Below are 19,556 nucleotides of genomic sequence, written 5' to 3' on the forward strand. Positions count from 1 at the left end.
TGAGTGCAGATTTCCCTGAACCCCCTTCCCAAAGCCCTAGAAGGGCCTTTAGATAACAACATTGCTTGTCCCTTAGGTTATCCCCTTTTCACGACTAACAAAGAACACGTTGATCCGCAACACGATACTCAACTGTATAAACGTTCATTGAACTGAATCCTGTAAAACATGTGACCCTCTGGAAACTCACTTCGGTCTTGTGAGAAGTTAGATTATTGCAGACAGACTTGACAACTTCTTTGGTGCAGACGTACCAGGAAGTTCTCATAACAGATTATCCTTACTGTGTGCAAGTATTTATCATGATGCACCTTACAAAAGCCAGTCGTTGGAAAACAGTTGCTTGCCTGTTCGCCACACTGGCCTATATTATTGCTACAAATGGAAAAGTTGAAACAAAAATTTCATTCCATGAAAAACTTGAAGAGTTATGGGAAAATCGACAGGACAAGAATTTGAACTTTTATGACTTCATTGCGAGGGAAGTGTTTCCTGCCAAGAAGACGCTATTCCAAGATGTAGATACTGCAATTCCTGCTGAATTTACCAGTTCAAGTGGCAACGGAATCGAGTTCAAATGTCCGCTTTTCCACAATCATACCAATCCGAAATCGGTGCATCGGCTCAAGCCGAGCGATATTGATTACGTAGCAGCAATGGGCGACTCGATAACAGCTGCTTTTGGAGCTGATTCCAAGAACTTACTTGAAATTTTTATAGAATATCGTGGGATTTCCTGGAGCATAGGAGGTGACAAGTCACTCAAGGAAGTTGTGACCCTGCCAAATATAATTAAGGAATATTACAGTGGTGTGAACGGATTTTCAGTAAAAACAACCCCAGTAAAAATTCGTGTACCTTGGCGAGCGCACATGAATTTTGCAGTTTCCGGTAAGACTCTTTGAACTGCATATTAGATTCGGTATTACACTATTTTCTATAAGAACCAGATTTATAAAAACTCTATTTAATACGAATGCTATAAACTTTTGAGCCTAAATATATTCTTAAAGTATTCTTTTTCAAGAGGATCATCGCTCGCCCTCCAATATAAACACGCTGTTTAAAAATTAGAAATGTCAGTTCTGCGATTTCCATTGTTCCAAGCAATATGCTTATACCATTCTAAAGATTGGCTAAATCTGAGCCTGAATATTCTTAGAAACAATTTTCTTATGAGGAAGAGTGTTTGAGGGAATGCGAGGTTCCGGTGTTCTGTATGTTGTTATAAGCTTAACACTGCTTTTTCTACAACAACAATCAATGAATTTATCTTAGAACGCTAAATTGGTTCAATGATAAAATCTTCTCTGTAATGTTAACATGAGGATAAATTTTTATAGAACACATGTAGTATTGATTCTTCCACTTTTTCATCTGATGCTGAGCATGATCTTACCCTGCTCCTATTTTTTGGCAAATCGGGCGTAAGTGTTCTTGTAAAGGCTGTTCTCGTGTGGATGTAAAATAGAGTACCGAAGTGTGACGTCAAAAAAAATCTATTTTTAGAATTTCTAAAATTTGGCCGCATAATCTGAAAGAACGGCATAAAATATATCTTATTGTGCAAAATTAGTTGGATATGTTCAAAACTGGGCGAGATATGGCCAATGAAAGATTTCAAGTTTGCTAACGGATCACTGTTATTCTGGCCTGTTTCATAAAGTTATGAACCAAGACCAAATTACAAAGGTTTGATGAGACAAGAGCATGTCCTTATGTGGCCATATCTAAGCCAATTCGTGATGCCGTCAACTAAGTTTGCATACTAAGAGGAATTTCATGATGCTCTTTTAAGTTCCGGGATCAAAATTCAGAAATTCTAAAAATAGATTTGTATGACATCATCACTTCGGTACTCTATTGTGTGCGTTTAATATGTCACATGCTTTTACGGTTATAAAAAATCTTGGCAGGTACATGACGCTTTGTTTATTTTGTTGTGAAATGGATTTGAAGTGAAATGGCAAATGCACCACCCAATATTAAGAACAGAATATTGTTCTTCTCCCCCTAGAAGTGTACTGGTCGTTGATGATTGTCAGCCTAATGTAATAATCATAGCCATCTTCACGTGATCATTATGATTATTATGATTATGATCATGGTGCTTAGTCCATCATTATCCAAGTCACATTTTGGAGGGATTCTTACAATGGTCTGGATTTTACTTTTGTTTGTTCTGTACTTTTCGCAGGAGAATCACAAGATTTAAATAATTCTACGTCATGATCACTTGTACGAGCATGCCATTCGCTCGTTGAACCAGGACATCGAGATAACTGTTACCTCGCTCAACTCATTTGCCATTTTGCCCTAAACTTTCCCATGCTTGAGCACATCCACGGACTGACTCAGAGAGAAAGGAAGCAAGGGTTATAATTCTAGCATACCGATAATAATTTCCACTCAAGTTCCATTTAATTTGCATCGGAATTGTGCCATCATCCAAAGACAAAATTATATGAAATTTCTTGCAATATCTTTATTTTGAGGTCTTTGGACGCTTTGAAGCTTTGGGCGATACTAAGAAGAATTATCAGGGTTTTTTAGTGTAGAAAACAGCTTCCCCTCTCCCACAAATACTGGTGTTTGAAAAGCCTAGATCACAACTTCTGTAAATGACCGATAAAGCGTCTAGAACTCGAATAAGCCCCCAATTCGAATAAGCGCCAATCCAACAGTTTTAAAACTGAATAAGCGCCCAGAGCGCTAAATCGTATACTGAAAGTAGTTGAACAGTGGCGTACCGCAACATTGAAGCTCTGAAAGGAATTGGAGTAAAACTAATCATCTATAACAACAAAGAAGGAATAATATTCAAAAGAATTTGACTTTAAGACCAAATGCCGTGTGTTAATCGTGTCCTAGTATGACGTAATTGGGTAGTGGCTATTAACGGGCATTATCCACCTTTTTCATATTGAGTCTCATGTGCCTACCCAGCTGACCAATACCAATAGACATTTCTGCATACTTTTTAGGTGCCATATCTATAGATCTACCTGGCCAGGCCGAGAAGCTTATAGCAGACTTGAAATCAAAGAAAGACTTTGAAGACAGCTGGAAGTTACTGACTATATGGATAGGAGGCAATGATCTGTGCGCAATCTGCAAGAATGACAAGCATACACTTGAAAAATACGTTGGAGGCATCAGGGACGCTTTGGACATGTTCCACGCAGAGGTTAGTGTCAAGCGATTGTTTCTTTGCTTGCACTTGATTTTTTTAATGATATTTAGATTTTGTTTGTAGGCAACAAATGACCAGACTCGACGGCAGCATTCACATCGCCATTAACGATTCAAAAACACTGAATGTAAAACCTTTGACACTTTTTTATTATTGATATTCCGAAGTTTTTGTTTTCCTGATATTAGAAGTTCGCATTTCTGTATAGAGTGTGTCCAAAGTCCAGATAATATTGCAGTTCTACGGCTGTGAGCCGGAGGAAGGTTATCCAACAATGCAGTTGTTTGAGAAAGGTCAATGCATAGCTTTGCAAGAGTATAAAAAGTGAGAGAAATTTAACGTTGTGCTAGAACTTCTGACAAGGCGCTAAGACAACGCCATAGATGATTTTGTTTCAATTTCATTTCTAAGAGACTTCTTTTCAAAAGATACAAGGAAAGTTTTGAGGAAGCCGAATAGGGAAAAATTTTATCCGGTGATGTTGAGGATGTTTCAGAGCAGTAGTGTAGTGCAAAAAATGTAGAGAGGGGGTAGGACATCGAGCTTTTGTAGTAACAATGTTTTGATTTTTATCGAGTTCTGTTTGCTTTAATTCAAGATTCTATTACTAACTTACTCTATGATTATTTATACCTTAACTCTAAAAATAAATCTGCTGACGAAGGATGTGTGAGTATGATGTAATAATGATGTCATGGAGATGGAAAGTTCTAGATTGAGAAACGAGAGAGGCTGAGTAAGCATGACGCAATGTAGCAATGTAAAGCTGAGAGAACCAGTTTAAATTAACAGCACTATAAAATGAGTAAATACTTAATCGCTACATTTTTTCTTATTTCATACGAAATGAACGTTTCAGTTTTTTTCGTTTGCTTGGCTTCTCAATCTCAATTTCTTTACCTTTCCGTTTTTTCCTAAATCATCTTCCAACGTCTACCTGTTACCTGAGTAAAAAATCTTCAAAGTAAAGAAATAAAAGTAGTAAACTTTTGCCAGCATTTATTGAGATTTCAGTTGTAAAGCAGGCTATTGACGTCAAACATGAATGCAAATGTCAACATTTAATATCGGTTCAATCAAAGATTTGATCCTGGCAAAAATTAGATATGATATTTTAGAATTACCCAGAAAAAAGCCCCCCTTCGAAAGGTTGTGGTCAATTCCCACCTTAATTCCTGATAGCGTCTTAAATTAGTGAAGCAAGCAAAGTGGATAGGCAATGTGGCATTCGCTCTTCCTATCAACATACCGTAATTGATCTTATGTGAAAAATTTACCCGTAAAAAACTTAAACAACAGAAATTATTGTGTAAATATCATTATGTTTCAGCCAATTTTTAAAGGATTTAACTTATTTCAAAGTTAGAATCAGTTGATTCTTAGAAACATATAATTCTGACAATTTAACTTCACTACTTTCATGCTTTCCGTTAATTTGATTCAAAAGCCTGGAGAGCAACTATATTAAAAGCCAAAATTTTGGACGAAAACATTTCTGAAAAAATTTGTTCGACTTTCTTTCACGAATTTTCGAACGATTTTAGACAAAAGGTGACAAAAGCGAAAGCACTCTTAGGACATTTCAAAAGGCATATTGCACCTTATAAATGTTACTAAAAACCATAAGGGTATTATTGCACTTCAATATACAAATTCATAAATATTCGAAGGGTTATGCACTCCATTTCAAAAGCTGTCACAATCATTCCACCATTGTTTTGCTTGTGATCGTTAAACCTAATCAGCCAATGGTGGCTGACCACCTTCCACCGGAAATTTCGCACTTTGTTTGGTATATCATCAGTTATAGAGTTACAGCTACTGCTAAGGCGCATTCAGAATATCGTTGGACCGTCCGCCTTGACACCATTACGTAGACTGGAAATAATTCTAGCTGCAAAGTTCATCATGGCAGTTGAAAAACGAAGCTATTTTGCCCTTCTTACTTCATTTGTTAAAGGAAAGTAAAAAGTGGACGAATATATCGATGTTAACTACGATAAAAGTACGACAAATGATGATAGAATAACTGTTGAGGATGATTAGGATGTTCTTTGATTGCTAAATGAGTTTAGTTGACAATATATGATACTGTTTCTCTTTGCAACTTGCTCGTACAACAAGTTTCCTTTATATGCTAAATGTTTGTGACCTTAGATTTTCAAATAGCAAAAATCTATCCTGTGACTATCCTGTAGTGCAAAGAATTTAGACGGTAATAAAAATCCGAAGATATTAACGTCCGAAACTTTTGGGTTTTTTTTGTCGCATAAACACCCACATTAGACCACCTTTCTTTGTGGATATGATTTCCTGACATTTATGTCGCAGCTAAAAGCAATCCTAGAACAAAAATCATTATCAGTGACAATTCAGAAAGCTAGAGAGCAGCTTAGAAATTACATTGTGAATGTGGCCTAAGTTAAATTTTGCCAGGATGGAAAGTATGATTGCAAATACGATAATATTTCTTTATAAATCTTCAAGGATAATTGCATTTTTAGCAGATATAGACTATCACATCTTGCAAAGATTCTATCACAGGCATGGCAAAATAATTGACACTGTTTCTGATGATGCCAATACATAATCAATCAGCAGTTAGATCGTTCGAGATAATCCACAATTTTTGCCACTCCATTGTTACACTGTCCGTGCTGAGCACCTTCTGGGCAGTGAGCTACCACTATAGCTGATCGCGAGCACTGTATTGTAATGGCACCACTGCCTATTCTTCTCCCAATTACTAGTTTAGCATCCCCATCAAACTTTAAATACTGATACTTTAGGCCCTCCAGCCGTATGCCACTATAAAAGTTATGTCCCTGCTCTCCGGCATTCATGTTTCTGGCGATCGTAGAACATTCTGCTTGTGAGAGATTAAGGTTGGCCTGATGGGATTTAGTCGTCCACATACCTACGAAAACGATTGTTCCAAGTATTATCTGATAAGAAAATATTAAGGGAAAGCCAACGACACTTTCTCTTATTTATTGATGCTTCATCCGTTTTTCTACAACCTACTTATTTTTAAATTGTTGGTTTCTTTGTATATTTCTTACTTCTACACTTAGTGAGCAAAAGTATTGAACAGGCTGAAACAGAAATGGCCCCACCGCAGCGAACAAATTTAGCGAACCAAAATTCAAGTGGCCATAGCAAGTTTCATAAAAGTTATAAGGTGACTTTTTAACTGGAATATGTTGGAAAATTTATCATGGTTTGATTGGGAAAATAGTAAATGCAAGAATATTCTTGATTTTTGCCTATTTCTAAACAATATCGACATGTCGCAAAAGCACAAAAATATGAACCATAATGATTGAAGTACCTGTGAAAGATTTGCAGTAAAAACGTTTATCTCAACTCATGGATACTTACTTTATGTCTCCGTGTCTAGAACTACTCATTTTCCTTACTTTTGTTGGAGAATATGCTAAATGTTTTGGCCAGAAAGTTTTGGAGCCGCAATGGGCCTAATCGCAGCTTCCGCGTCGTGATATATTGCAGCAAAAATCAATCGATAAAATATGTCACAAATCGTGAAGTCCATCTTTTCCAACCGATTTCCATTTTGTAATGGGAACAAATAATGCTGCAAATTGCGTAAAACAACATTTCGTCCTCTTATTTAATGAAAATACCAAAATTCCCGCGATAAACAGGTTCACTCGATTGCCTTAATAGCCGTAAATAAGTAGGCATAATGAAATGGCTTAGTATATGCCACTTTCCACCAAATACAAGGCCATTTATGCTCAACTTGGTACTTCAACATCTAAATGTGATCTTACAAATGTTCTTCTGAACTTATCATGTCGCGATTAACAGAACCTGTTACTAAACTTTTGATAAAGTTTTAGCAAGTCTCGCAAGGGTTAGGGAGACTGTCCAATAAAAAGTTGAAATTTCTTATTTTTTAAAAGTAATTTTTTTCAATTTTTAAATTAAAAGTTTTGGCAATGGTTTGAAGTTTGGTTTGATTAGACTTTACCCATAACAAGACGCTTAATGGCTTCACAAAAGTGGTTTGAATGTCGATCCCTTTGTTGTTGAAAACGCGGTCGCCATTACTGATTTGTCAAACCTGTGCTCACTAAGTTTATTAACGATATGATATGTCTGACTCACTTTTGAAAACTTCCTTGTAGTCCCCCTCCGCAGGCATCATTTATATCGCCTAGTTCAACTGTTATGCGGAACATTGGAAAATTTGTTAGTTGTCCAAAAAACCTGTTTTATTCACTTACCGTGCTGTTAAAGGAGATATGCTATCGAGATTATGTCATGTGACCTAACTGTTACATTAGGGACACGTTGTTGTTATCTCTAAAGCTTTGTTTAAAACTGGCCGTCAGAGCCGGAAAATTACCTCCATCCATTCCTATTATGCAGGCCTTGTCGATGTGTGAGTTTCCATTCAGGTCACGTGAAAATGCAATCAGACTGTCTATGTAAGAATCCCAACTCATCCTGGCAGACAAAAAGAGGTAGTTTTGACGATTTCAATACTTTGTTTAGACAAGTAGGCAAAAATCGTGGATTTTACGCCAAATATTGAAAGCAATTTTAAGCAATTATCTTTATCTTCTGAAACGTCTGTGAAATGATCGAAAAGATCGCGTGCCAACGTGTCAGAGCCTGAACTTGGGCTATAAACTTCGAAGTGAAATAAATAATGATATTATTATTTCAATATTTTGATTATATAGGTTATTCTATCACCGTCACTACCTTGGGAAATGTTGTCTTGCACTTCTATTGTATATATTGCTACATAAGGATCTATTTGATCGCTCAGCGGTTAGAGAATATATTACGATGCATTTATTTCTGATTTAATACGATCATCTTTGCCTGATAGTGTTATAAATCAGAGTGGTAAATCGCCGCAAATCACCGCTATATGATGTGAATGTAACATTGAATGAAGTATAGCTAAATTTGACTAGGGAATGCAGAAGATAAACATACCTGTCTTTACTATGTTTTCCTTTACACTTGTATTTCTTCAGCCAATTTTCAATTAAATCATTGACAACGAAACCTTATAATTCCTTACTTGCTGGGTTGAGGATAAAAGCTGATGATCATGAATAATTAATTGTTTGAAGGTGATATAAAACGCTTAGAGTCTCTTTGATAGAAAAACTCTTCGTTAATTGAATAGGATTTCTTCGTCTCTAAAATTTTCCTGTAGTCTTTTAATTCTGTCTGAAAGAAATGCCTTTGTATGTATAGCTCTTGAAGGGTAGTGATTAAAAAGCATTCAGAACCATCGAAAATGTATTTCATTAAGTGAAAATCTTAAATCTTGAAAACTGTTTACAGCAACTGTCAATTTGCAGTATTATAGAAGACAGGAAAGAGTCCTTAATAGGTTAATTTTCTTCGCAAAGTGGAATTTTTGATTTGTTCTTGCCCATCAAAGAGCAGCAGGACTACACCTTTCAACGTATTCTTTTAGCATTTAGAAATCAACACATTGCCTTCATTTGTTTTACAATTTAAAACTTCATTCTTTCCTTTAGGTACCTAAGATGTTTGTAAACCTCGTGCAAATCATTGATGTCACTGAACTTGCTTTGATCGAAAAGCCATATTGCAAAGTGCTGCACAAGGTTCTTTGCAAATGCGGTACATCTGCAGGCGAGGAAGTTAAGAAGGAAGTGAGGCAGAGAGCTGTTGACTATCGAAAAGGCGTCGATGAATTGATAAACACGGGAAGGTAATAATCTTGAGGCCTTTTCCTCATTTGCGAAACAAGAACAAGCAGAAACAGGAAGCACAAGCTTATCAGTTCAGTTCAGTTCAGTTCATTTATTTAAAATTCCACTAATACAACACTACTACCTCTACATACCAGCTATCTTATTTGCAATAACAAATTGAAGTTAAATACAACACATAACAATTGAAGAAAACAAAGGACAGGATGATATACTTCAAGCTAAATATTGACAGAGTGAATAGGTGAAGCGCTGCAGTGAGATCAGAGGAGTTGCTTAAAGTAGGAACTCCCCCAATAGGCAAGCTAATCGAGGAGGGAGCACCCCCTACCTAAAGAAAGAGTTGACTTATTCAGACGTTATCAGAATAGGTGCAGAAAGACGGTGCTATAAATTAAAGCATAGTATATATAAAGAATAATATGTGAATTGCTGAGTGTAATTATTGCACAGAAAGTAGATCTTTATCTTACTTTTAAAGGAAGCCTTCAAGTGAGAGTTTCTTAATTCAACTGGAACTTCATTCCAAAGCTTAGCTCCTTGATATCGAATAGAATTGAGCGCATATTGCAAAGTGTTTTTTTGTGCAAGAAACAAATCACCTTTACTAGCCTGTCTAGTGTTATACTCAAGCACCGATGAGTTCAATAAAAAAAGTCATGAAAGCAGCTTGGTGATATTCTATATACAATTTCAAATACGAAAGTGAGAAGTTTAAGTTGAAAGACATCAGATAGTCTGAGAAGTTCTAAAGACTTAAATATAGGAGCAAAAGGAGAACGAGCAGGCTGAAAAGGGATTATTCGAACTATTTTCTTCTGAAGTTTGTAGACAGGGTCTGTATAAGATGCGGAAGTATTTCCCTTTACAATGAATTATATAAGCAGAGTAACACATCTGGAGACAATAAACTCTTAACTTTTGAGATAGTATCACAGGTTCTAGCAAGTCTCTTAGACAACTCCTTCAGATGGAACTTCCAACGAAGATTTTCATCTAAGAGTAGCCCTAAAAATTTGACAAATTTAGCTTTTTTAATTGTCTTCTTTCCAATCTTAATAATTTGAGGTTTATCTATTCTATTGTTTTTTAATAGAAAATAATGAAATTTGAGATAATTTATTGGCATCAAGCCACTTTTTAAAATATCTGAGTTCAATATTTACAGTTTTTACTAACTTATTTAGATTGTCACTCTCATATTATATGTTAGTAAACAGGAAGAGTTTAAGCTTATACACTTGTGGAGATGAAGTAGACATAAGTATCTGGCTAAGTTTCATTTTCTAGATAACTTGCGCATGTGCTGCGAATGTCCTCACTGAAGAAAACAGCAAAATAGGGCTCAAGCATATGAGTAAGAAGAATGCACGGTTTTGGTGTCAAGCCCGTCCTTATTGTCTTTGCCTTGATAGTGTGTACCAAGCTTACATTAAAGCTTATTCAGTTAGTCGCGAAGTTGAAGCACCTGGTTAAAACCATAACTAGACAGGCACAATGTTGCGTTTTGCTGACAATCACTTTCGTGAATAGGAAAAGACAGAGACCCAATCGTGCTGCAAATGCTGGACCGTCGGACGTAGCTTGTTTGCAACTTAACACATGTTTCGGTTTTTTGCTCTGTGAATGTAGGAGACGAATTCAAAGCAATTTTACGGTGCTGTATATTCAGTTGAGGTTGAATAGAGGATGGTTTAGGAAGTACAAGCACATTACATAATATATCTTTATCAGCTTCTAGGTCCAAAGCTTCAGAAGTTCGTTAACTTCTAAATTTTTGCTAAATATTTAATATTTTGATATTCTATTTTCAGGTACGATACACGTAACGACTTCACGGTCGTTGTTCAACCGTTCTTCGTTAACACCAAGGCTCCTCGCATGCCGGACAACAAAACAATAGACATGAGCTTCTTTGCACCAGACTGCTTCCATTTCTCGGAAAAGGGGCACAGAGCAGCAGCACTAGCTTTGTGGAATAACATGATCGAGCCGGTTGGAAAGAAGAGAACTGAGTAAGTTTTGCAAGCATTCTTGAAATCGATTCTAGCAAATACGTTGTATCGTTCTGTAACAGATGCGTCCAAGAATTACCAGTATCAAGATTTTGTTGTTTATGAGGGGGTCATGTGATTTCACAACACACTAGATTGATGTCCATGCGTTTCTGTCAGTGGAAATGCTTCTCACCGACATTCCCCCGTATTATAATTTGCCCGTTTATTTCTTACAAGAAAATTTACTTGTTGCCACTTTAGGGCTAGCCTGCGCTCCTTCGCAAAGGAAACAAAGTTTGCACGCAGGCTACTTTAGGGTAAGCAAACAACCTAAATTGCGATCAAACCTTTGCGCGTAGAAGGATGAAGAAAAATTGTATCCATGAAAGCAAGTATGGTTTACCTTCAACTTTTGAAAACCTTAAGTGTATTTTCATTGACATCATAGTTTGGGTGACCATACGAAGTGGGGTATTGTGTCATCCAGTCATAGTGGTCTAGAACCTATTATGTAGAGGAAATTTTCAGATTTAGCACAAACTCAGGGAAAGCTTACGGGGTTTCTGTTTATGAGTCTCTGTCTACAAAATTACCTAAATAGAGCAATCTTTGGCATAAATTCCCAAGCGTAAAAGGAATAAAATTACTCTCGACTGGCAATGCTTCACATAAAGAAATAACAAAGAATATTGCCTATTTTATTTCTTTCTAGGTGGACGGAAGGTGAACAGTTTGAATGTCCAAACAAAAAATTTCCGTATTTCTTTACCAAGAAAAATAGTAAAGAATTCCTTGAAAATTCATTTGAAGAGGAAAACAAAAGATTACTTTTTAAGGAAATTGAAGATTTTGGATCCGACAAACAAATAGTCAACAAATCACAAAGTAGTGATGCTGCTTCTGCATGCTTGATTGCTGGTGGGCTCCTGGTGGTCTTGGCTGTGCTTGCTGTAATCACAGTCAAAAAGAGGCGACGCTCCTACCAGAAACTGGTTAATGACACCAACCAAACACAGTATAATTCAATCTACTGAAATAACTTTTGATGGTATTTTTGATAAATTGTTAAGAAATTATTGTCAAGTTAATGTCTCATCTACGATGTAGCTTTGTGTGCCATGAATAAAATTTAGATCTCGGTACATTTATTCTTAGAAAATTGCTTCATAATTGACAAAAAGCTATTCACCAGTTCTAGAAGAATACGTTTAAAAATCCTGTTATTTTTACCTTAATAATTGATATCTCTACAAACAATAAAACGATGTATGTGAATAAAGAAATTTGACAATATCGCTATTCCTTGGCTCAAAGCTATACCGAAGAGTCATAAAAATGAAATTGATTTGTAAGAAACCGCTTCAAATGAAAATTGTTTGTCAATATTTTATCAATATTTTAAAGTGTATTGATTTTTGTAGAAGTAGAAAAAAAGTACAAAGGGAAATATAACCAATCCGGGAAGACAAATTAAATGGTTTAGAGTTCCACCTGAGCTTTTCAGGTCTAGATGCAATCTTTTATAAGATTTTGCATTTAGCGTTTTCAATTTGTTCGTTGCTAGGACCAGCTATTGGTAGTAGTGTTCATGTGATGTACACTAAAATTTGTAGGATCAACATATTAAAAATTATATTTGAACTGAAATAAAACGAAATTTTTATTATTAATATTGTTGTTGCTATTTTTGTTATCTTTGTCTTAATTGTTTGATAATTTTTAATTAAAAAGACGTCTTGACTCACTTCAAGTTTCGTAGAGAAAAGTCTACTTTGTATTGGGAATGCACTCTCAGTTACTCAGTCAAAAGCTCATTAAATCGCTTATTCGCTCACCCCCTCAATCACTCAATAATTCAATTATTACTCAATCATAGAGCCACACATTACTGTCAGTGTTGTTAAAAACAAAATTAAAAATAATAGCAGGTGTGCCGTCTTAAAAAGCTAGGGGCTGCTGTGTTGAAGGCAATCTCTAGAAGACAGATCCTTGAAAACACCCATGACAGCACCAGATATGCTTGTATTGATGTTAAGGATTATCTTTTGTGTATATGAAACAATTCAGAAAATTCATCGACTCAAAAAGTCTGATAGAATTAACGGGGTATCTAAAGTATACTAAGACTAATAATAATATTTCTCACCAAATCTCCGTTTCGGAGCAAGTACTATAGCACAAACACAGATTTGTCAGGAAAGACGTCATGTACCAGAGGCTAGTTTCCACTTAGTTTTGAGAAAGTTCAACCAATCTCCCAAGCCTTTTACGTTGCTTTTTCGAATTCGTTCCATTCCTGAAAGGTGCCTTTTGAATTTTTCGCATTGCCATAAATGTTCTAAGTATTCTTTTTGTGATCCACACCTTCTGCAACTTATATTATCATATTTTCTTTGTAATTAACTTTTGAATCAGTTTCAATTTCAGTGACGTTGGTCCCTTTTATGTTTCATACATTCTTTTATTCCAAAATTGCCTTTTTTAATGAACCTCGTCTTTGTTTTATCGCTCTTCTTAACTTGCTGCTCTGTCCTCTTTAAGATTTTGCTTTTTACTTTTTTTTCCAATCTTTCCTTGATAGATCTTAAATTTGTTTTTCTAAGTATTGTTTATTTAGTTCAATTGAGTCGTTTATTATTTCATCATCCCAGCAATTTCTTAGGTTAAGGTGCTTTTGTTCTTGGTATACTTGTTTTGTTAAACGTATTTCTTTAATGTTTATTAGCTTATATAGTACAAAAGTCTTCTTAGTTTTATTCAATAAACCATTGATATCAGTCCACATTAAATAGTAAGTCTTAGTAAGGTGTTGATTTTGATAGGGTGTTGATTTTGATAGCGTGTTGATTTTGATAGGGTGTTGACTTTGATAGGGTGTTGACTTTGATAGAGTGTTGACTTTGATAGGGTGTTGACTTTGATAGGGTATTGACTTTGATAGGGTGTTGATTTTGAAAGGGGGTTGATTTGGATAGCGTGTTGATTTTGAAAGGGGGTTCTTTTGGATAGCGTGTTGATTTTGATAGGGTGTTGATTTTGATAGCGTGTTGATTTTGATAGGGTGTTGACTTTGCTAGGGTGTTGATTTTGATAGCATGTTGATTTTGATAGGGTGTTGATTTTGATAGCGTGTTGATTTTGATAGGGTGTTGATTTTGATAGCGTGTTGATTTTGATAGGGTGTTGATTTTGATAGCGTGTTGATTTTGATAGGGTGTTGATTTTGATAGCGTGTTGATTTTGATAGGGTGTTGATTTTGATAGCGTGTTGATTTTGATAGGGTGTTGATTTTGATAGGGTGTTGATTTTGATAGCATGTTGATTTTGATAGGGTGTTGATTTTGATAGGGTGTTGATTTTGATAGCGTGTTGATTTTGATAGGGTGTTGATTTTGATAGCATGTTGATTTTGATAGGGTGTTGATTTTGATAGCGTGTTGATTTTGATAGGGTGTTGATTTTGATAGCGTGTTGATTTTGATAGGGTGTTGATTTTGATAGCGTGTTGATTTTGATAGGGTGTTGATTTTGATAGGGTGTTGATTTTGATAGGGTGTTGATTTTGATAGCGTGTTGATTTTGATAGGGTGTTGATTTTGATAGCGTGTTGATTTTGATAGGGTGTTGATTTTGATAGAGTGTTGATTTTGAAAGGGTGTTGATTTTGATAAGGTGTTGATTTTGATAGGGTGTTGATTCGATAGGGTGTTGATTTTGATAGTGTGTTGATTTTGATAAGGTGTTGATTTTGATAGGGTGCTGATTTTGATAGCGTGTTGATTTTGACAGGGTGTTGATTTTGATAGCGTGTTGATTTTGATAGGGTGTTGATTTTGATAGCGTGTTGATTTTGATAGCGTGTTGATTTTGATAGGGTGTTGATTTTGATAGCGTGTTGATTTTGATAGGGTGTTGATTTTGATAGCGTGTTGATTTTGAAAGGGTGTTGATTTTGATAGGGTGTTGATTTTGATAGGGTGTTGATTCGATAGGGTGTTGATTTTGATAGTGTGTTGATTTTGATAAGGTGTTGATTTTGATAGGGTGCTGATTTTGATAGCGTGTTGATTTTGATAGGGTGTTGATTTTGATAGCGTGTTGATTTTGATAGGGTGTTGATTTTGATAGGGTGTTGATTTTGATAGCGTGTTGATTTTGATAGCGTGTTGATTTTGATAGGGTGTTGATTTTGATAGGGTGATGATTTTGATAGGGTGTTGACTTTGATAGGGTGTTGACTTTCATAGAGTGTTGATTTTGATAGGGTGTTGACTTTGATAGAGTGTTGATTTTGATAGGGTGTTGATTTTGATAGGGTGTTGATTTTGAAAGGGGGTTGATTTGGATAGCGTGTTGATTTTGAAAGGGGGTTGTTTTGGATAGCGTGTTGATTTTGATAGGGTGTTGATTCGATATGGTGTTGATTTTGATAGGGTGTTGACTTTGATAGGGTGTTGACTTTGATAGGGTGTTGACTTTCATAGAGTGTTGATTTTGATAGGGTGTTGACTTTGATAGAGTGTTGATTTTGATAGGGTGTTGATTTTGATAGGGTGTTGATTTTGAAAGGGGGTTGATTTGGATAGCGTGTTGATTTTGAAAGGGGGTTGTTTTGGATAGCGTGTTGATTTTGATAGGGTGTTGATTTTGATAGCGTGTTGATTTTGATAGGGTGTTGATTTTGATAGGGTGTTGATTTTGATAGCATGTTGATTTTGATAGGGTGTTGATTTTGATAGGGTGTTGATTTTGATAGGGTGTTGATTTTGATAGCGTGTTGATTTTGATAGGGTGTTGATTTTGATAGCGTGTTGATTTTGATAGCGTGTTGATTTTGATAGGGTGTTGATTTTGATAGGGTGTTGATTTTGATAGCGTGTTGATTTTGATAGGGTGTTGATTTTGATAGGGTGTTGATTTTGATAGGGTGTTGATTTTGATAGGGTGTTGATTTTGATAGGGTGTTGATTTTGATAGGGTGTTGATTTTGATAGGGTGTTGATTTTGATAGGGTGTTGATTTTGATAGCGTGTTGATTTTGATAGGGTGTTGATTTTGATAGGGTGTTGATTTTGATAGGGTGTTGATTTTGATAGGGTGTTGATTTTGATAGCGTGTTGATTTTGATAGCGTGTTGATTTTGATAGGGTGTTGATTTTGATAGGGTGTTGATTTTGATAGCGTGTTGATTTTGATAGGGTGTTGATTTTGATAGGGTGTTGATTTTGATAGGGTGTTGATTTTGATAGGGTGTTGATTTTGATAGCGTGTTGATTTTGATAGCGTGTTGATTTTGATAGGGTGTTGATTTTGATAGGGTGTTGATTTTGATAGGGTGTTGATTTTGATAGCGTGTTGATTTTGATAGGGTGTTGATTTTGATAGGGTGTTGATTTTGATAGCGTGTTGATTTTGATAGGGTGTTGATTTTGATAGGGTGTTGATTTTGATAGGGTGTTGATTTTGATAGGGTGTTGATTTTGATAGGGTGTTGATTTTGATAGCGTGTTGATTTTGATAGGGTGTTGATTTTGATAGGGTGTTGATTTTGATAGGGTGTTGATTTTGATAGGGTGTTGATTTTGATAGGGTGTTGATTTTGATAGGGTGTTGATTTTGATACGGTGTTGATTTTGATAGGGTGTTGATTTTGATAGGGTGTTGATTTTGATAGGGTGTTGATTTTGATAGGGTGTTGATTTTGATAGGGTGTTGATTTTGATAGCGTGTTGATTTTGATAGGGTGTTGATTTTGATAGGGTGTTGATTTTGATAGCGTGTTGATTTTGATAGGGTGTTGATTTTGATAGGGTGTTGATTTTGATAGGGTGTTGATTTTGATAGGGTGTTGATTTTGATAGCGTGTTGATTTTGATAGCATGTTGATTTTGATAGGGTGTTGATTTTGATAGGGTGTTGATTTTGATAGGGTGTTGATTTTGATAGCGTGTTGATTTTGATAGGGTGTTGATTTTGATAGCGTGTTGATTTTGATAGCGTGTTGATTTTGATAGGGTGTTGATTTTGATAGGGTGTTGATTTTGATAGCGTGTTGATTTTGATAGGGTGTTGATTTTGATAGGGTGTTGATTTTGATAGGGTGTTGATTTTGATAGGGTGTTGATTTTGATAGCGTGTTGATTTTGATAGCATGTTGATTTTGATAGGGTGTTGATTTTGATAGGGTGTTGATTTTGATAGGGTGTTGATTTTGATAGCGTGTTGATTTTGATAGGGTGTTGATTTTGATAGCGTGTTGATTTTGATAGCGTGTTGATTTTGATAGGGTGTTGATTTTGATAGGGTGTTGATTTTGATAGCGTGTTGATTTTGATAGGGTGTTGATTTTGATAGCGTGTTGATTTTGATAGCGTGTTGATTTTGATAGCATGTTGATTTTGATAGGGTGTTGATTTTGATAGGGTGTTGATTTTGATAGGGTGTTGATTTTGATAGGGTGTTGATTTTGATAGCGTGTTGATTTTGATAGGGTGTTGATTTTGATAGCGTGTTGATTTTGATAGGGTGTTAATTTTGACAGGGTGTTGATTTTGATAGGGTGTCTGTATTGATAGGGTGTTGATTTTGATAGGGTGTTGATTTTGATAGGGTGTCTGTTTTGATAGGGTGTTGATTTTGATAGGGTGTCTGTTTTGATAGGGTGTTGATTTTGATAGGGTGTCTGTATTGATAGGGTGTTGATTTTGATAGGGTGTCTGTTTTGATAGGGTGTTGATTTTGATAGGGTGTTAATTTTGAAAGCGTGTTGATTTTGGGAGCTAAAGATCGTTTGGTGGTTTCTATCTGCACGAAACATGAAAAATTATATTGCATAAGTGACAACATTTCTGCTTTATTGGGAGTTTAAGACGATATTGGTAAAATCGGTGCTTCAACTTTAATGGCATGTAGCTTCTATCGTTCTCCATACAAAGAACATCAGCTTCCGCTGAAATAAATGAAGCAAATCGAATAATTCACCCCTGCTTATCATAATCCTTAAACAGTAAGTTATACATGCTAGTTCTAGCGTGATCTTTCTCCTGCAGACAGAATTTTCTTCTCTCAGAATCATTTTACATAATCATTTGACCATTATTTTGATAAGTATTTTACTGAAAATGCTAATTTGTGCAATGTGTGAGATTTTGTGATAAAAATACCAATTATTTGAAAGAGGTGATAAAAATGATAAAAATGATAAAAAGTGTCAGAGAATGTTTTGCCAAAAACACGACATTGCATGTAAACATCTTTTCAACAACTCAAATCTACGTTGTAATGTTTTTAGGATTAAATTGGTGCCTATTCTCTCATCAAGGCTTTCTCTAAACAGTCATCTATAATTCATCAATCTTCTTTGCCATTTAGTTAAAAATAGATATTTTACTTTTTATACAAACGCTTATGATTTGTAGGTCATACACCGTTCACCTCATGCCCCAAAAAGCACGGCTGCCATAATGAACAAATTTCATTTTAAGACTTTTAAGCCACTGAAATCTGAACGATAACTCTCGATAAAGTAGGTCCATGTTCGTTTTGAAACTTGTAAACAACGGTTTAGATATTAGTAGCATTGAATGTTTATTGAATATATTAGCAATTTGAAACGCTATTTATTAACACGAGAACTTTCTTGAAACTTCGATATTGACAAACATTCGTGTGATTATGTTGGAACTTCAATTTATGTCCATATCAAAGTTGATAAAAAATTGAAGTATGGATCGACACATAGTCAATATATAGGAGGTACTCACACATAGTTGACTTTCTGAAGACAGTCCTTATTTCAATAAATGAGAGTATGGGAACTCCTGGAATTGCAGTTAATGACAACCACTCTAGCCAGTACCAGTCCCCATAAGATTCTGTTCAGTTTCAGTAAACATGACTTTTGGCAAAACATGTGGCTTTGGACAGCCCACATCCACAAGATTCGTTAATAACATCAACATTCAAAGTTAAATTTGCACGTGATAGGGTCGAGAATCCTGCTACGTACAGTTAGTCTAATTCCATTGAGAAACGAGCAGTCCCTTAATTTTCTATCACTTGCTAAAATATTTAAGACAATAGAAGACAACAGAAAAAACCTGAAGCTTGAATTCTTGCTAATAAACGGTGTTATTTCCTTTGTGGTGTCAGTATGGGTCTTTTGAAGTCTTGTCTCACAGGTAAATTCCACCCAGCTATCGATGAATGCACCATTCTTGCAGCTAGTGGCGTAACGCAGTATAGGCCACCTAAGTTCAAGTAATAAAGCCCCCCGACCAAAGGGGGCCCTCAACAGCTTTTTGTATCGTGTGCATTTGAGCCAACTAGACTCTTCTGTTTCCTTTATTTTAAACCTTATATTTTGCCTCAAAACTTTATTTCCAAAACGTAATTGCTAAAATATCAATTTAAAATCGTTTTGAATAATGGTCAGTGCAAAAACGTCAACATATTTGATCGAAAATTGTAAGCTAGGAAATAAGTAATATCCAAGTGTGGATCATTTTTCTCAGATGTCATGTAATTCCATTCTAAAGATTAATAGTTTGTTATGCAAAATTGTACTTTGAAACCAATTTGTTAAGAATACCAGTTTACTGTTGGTTTTTTCTATTCGAAGATTATCTTTTTCACCA

The 19,556-nt window shown here is 35.5% G+C and overlaps 2 protein-coding genes across 5 annotated transcripts; one reads left to right on the forward strand and one right to left on the reverse strand.

Annotated features, from left to right (window-relative positions):
- Positions 1-158: 158 nt before the first annotated feature.
- Positions 159-12,663, forward strand: LOC135688106 (phospholipase B1, membrane-associated). Its single transcript, XM_065204815.2, has 5 exons — positions 159-891; positions 2,985-3,187; positions 8,725-8,921; positions 10,737-10,937; positions 11,632-12,663. The coding sequence occupies exons 1-5, from the start codon at positions 303-305 to the stop codon at positions 11,951-11,953; spliced, it is 1,512 nt and encodes a 503-aa protein (XP_065060887.2). The 5' UTR covers positions 159-302; the 3' UTR covers positions 11,954-12,663.
- LOC135688108 (profilin) lies at positions 5,523-19,515 on the reverse strand. 4 transcript variants are annotated; one of them, XM_089115737.1, is made up of 3 exons: positions 18,684-19,515; positions 7,566-7,666; positions 5,523-6,110 (listed from the first exon to the last, which is right to left on the reverse strand). In XM_089115737.1, the coding sequence occupies exons 2-3, from the start codon at positions 7,663-7,665 to the stop codon at positions 5,788-5,790; spliced, it is 423 nt and encodes a 140-aa protein (XP_088971863.1). In that variant the 5' UTR covers position 7,666; positions 18,684-19,515; the 3' UTR covers positions 5,523-5,787. The 4 variants fall into 4 exon arrangements, with proteins under 4 accessions (XP_088971863.1, XP_088971862.1, XP_065060889.2 ...); XM_089115736.1 differs by lacking the exon at positions 18,684-19,515 and adding an exon at positions 8,168-8,692; XM_065204817.2 differs by lacking the exon at positions 18,684-19,515 and having other exon boundaries at positions 7,566-8,695.
- Between the last annotated feature and the right edge of the window lie 41 nt (positions 19,516-19,556).

This window comes from Rhopilema esculentum, unplaced genomic scaffold (genome assembly GCF_057945365.1).
Source record: "Rhopilema esculentum isolate cy_ngs unplaced genomic scaffold, ASM5794536v1 HiC_scaffold_36, whole genome shotgun sequence".
NCBI classification, from domain to species: Eukaryota; Metazoa; Cnidaria; class Scyphozoa; order Rhizostomeae; family Rhizostomatidae; genus Rhopilema; species Rhopilema esculentum.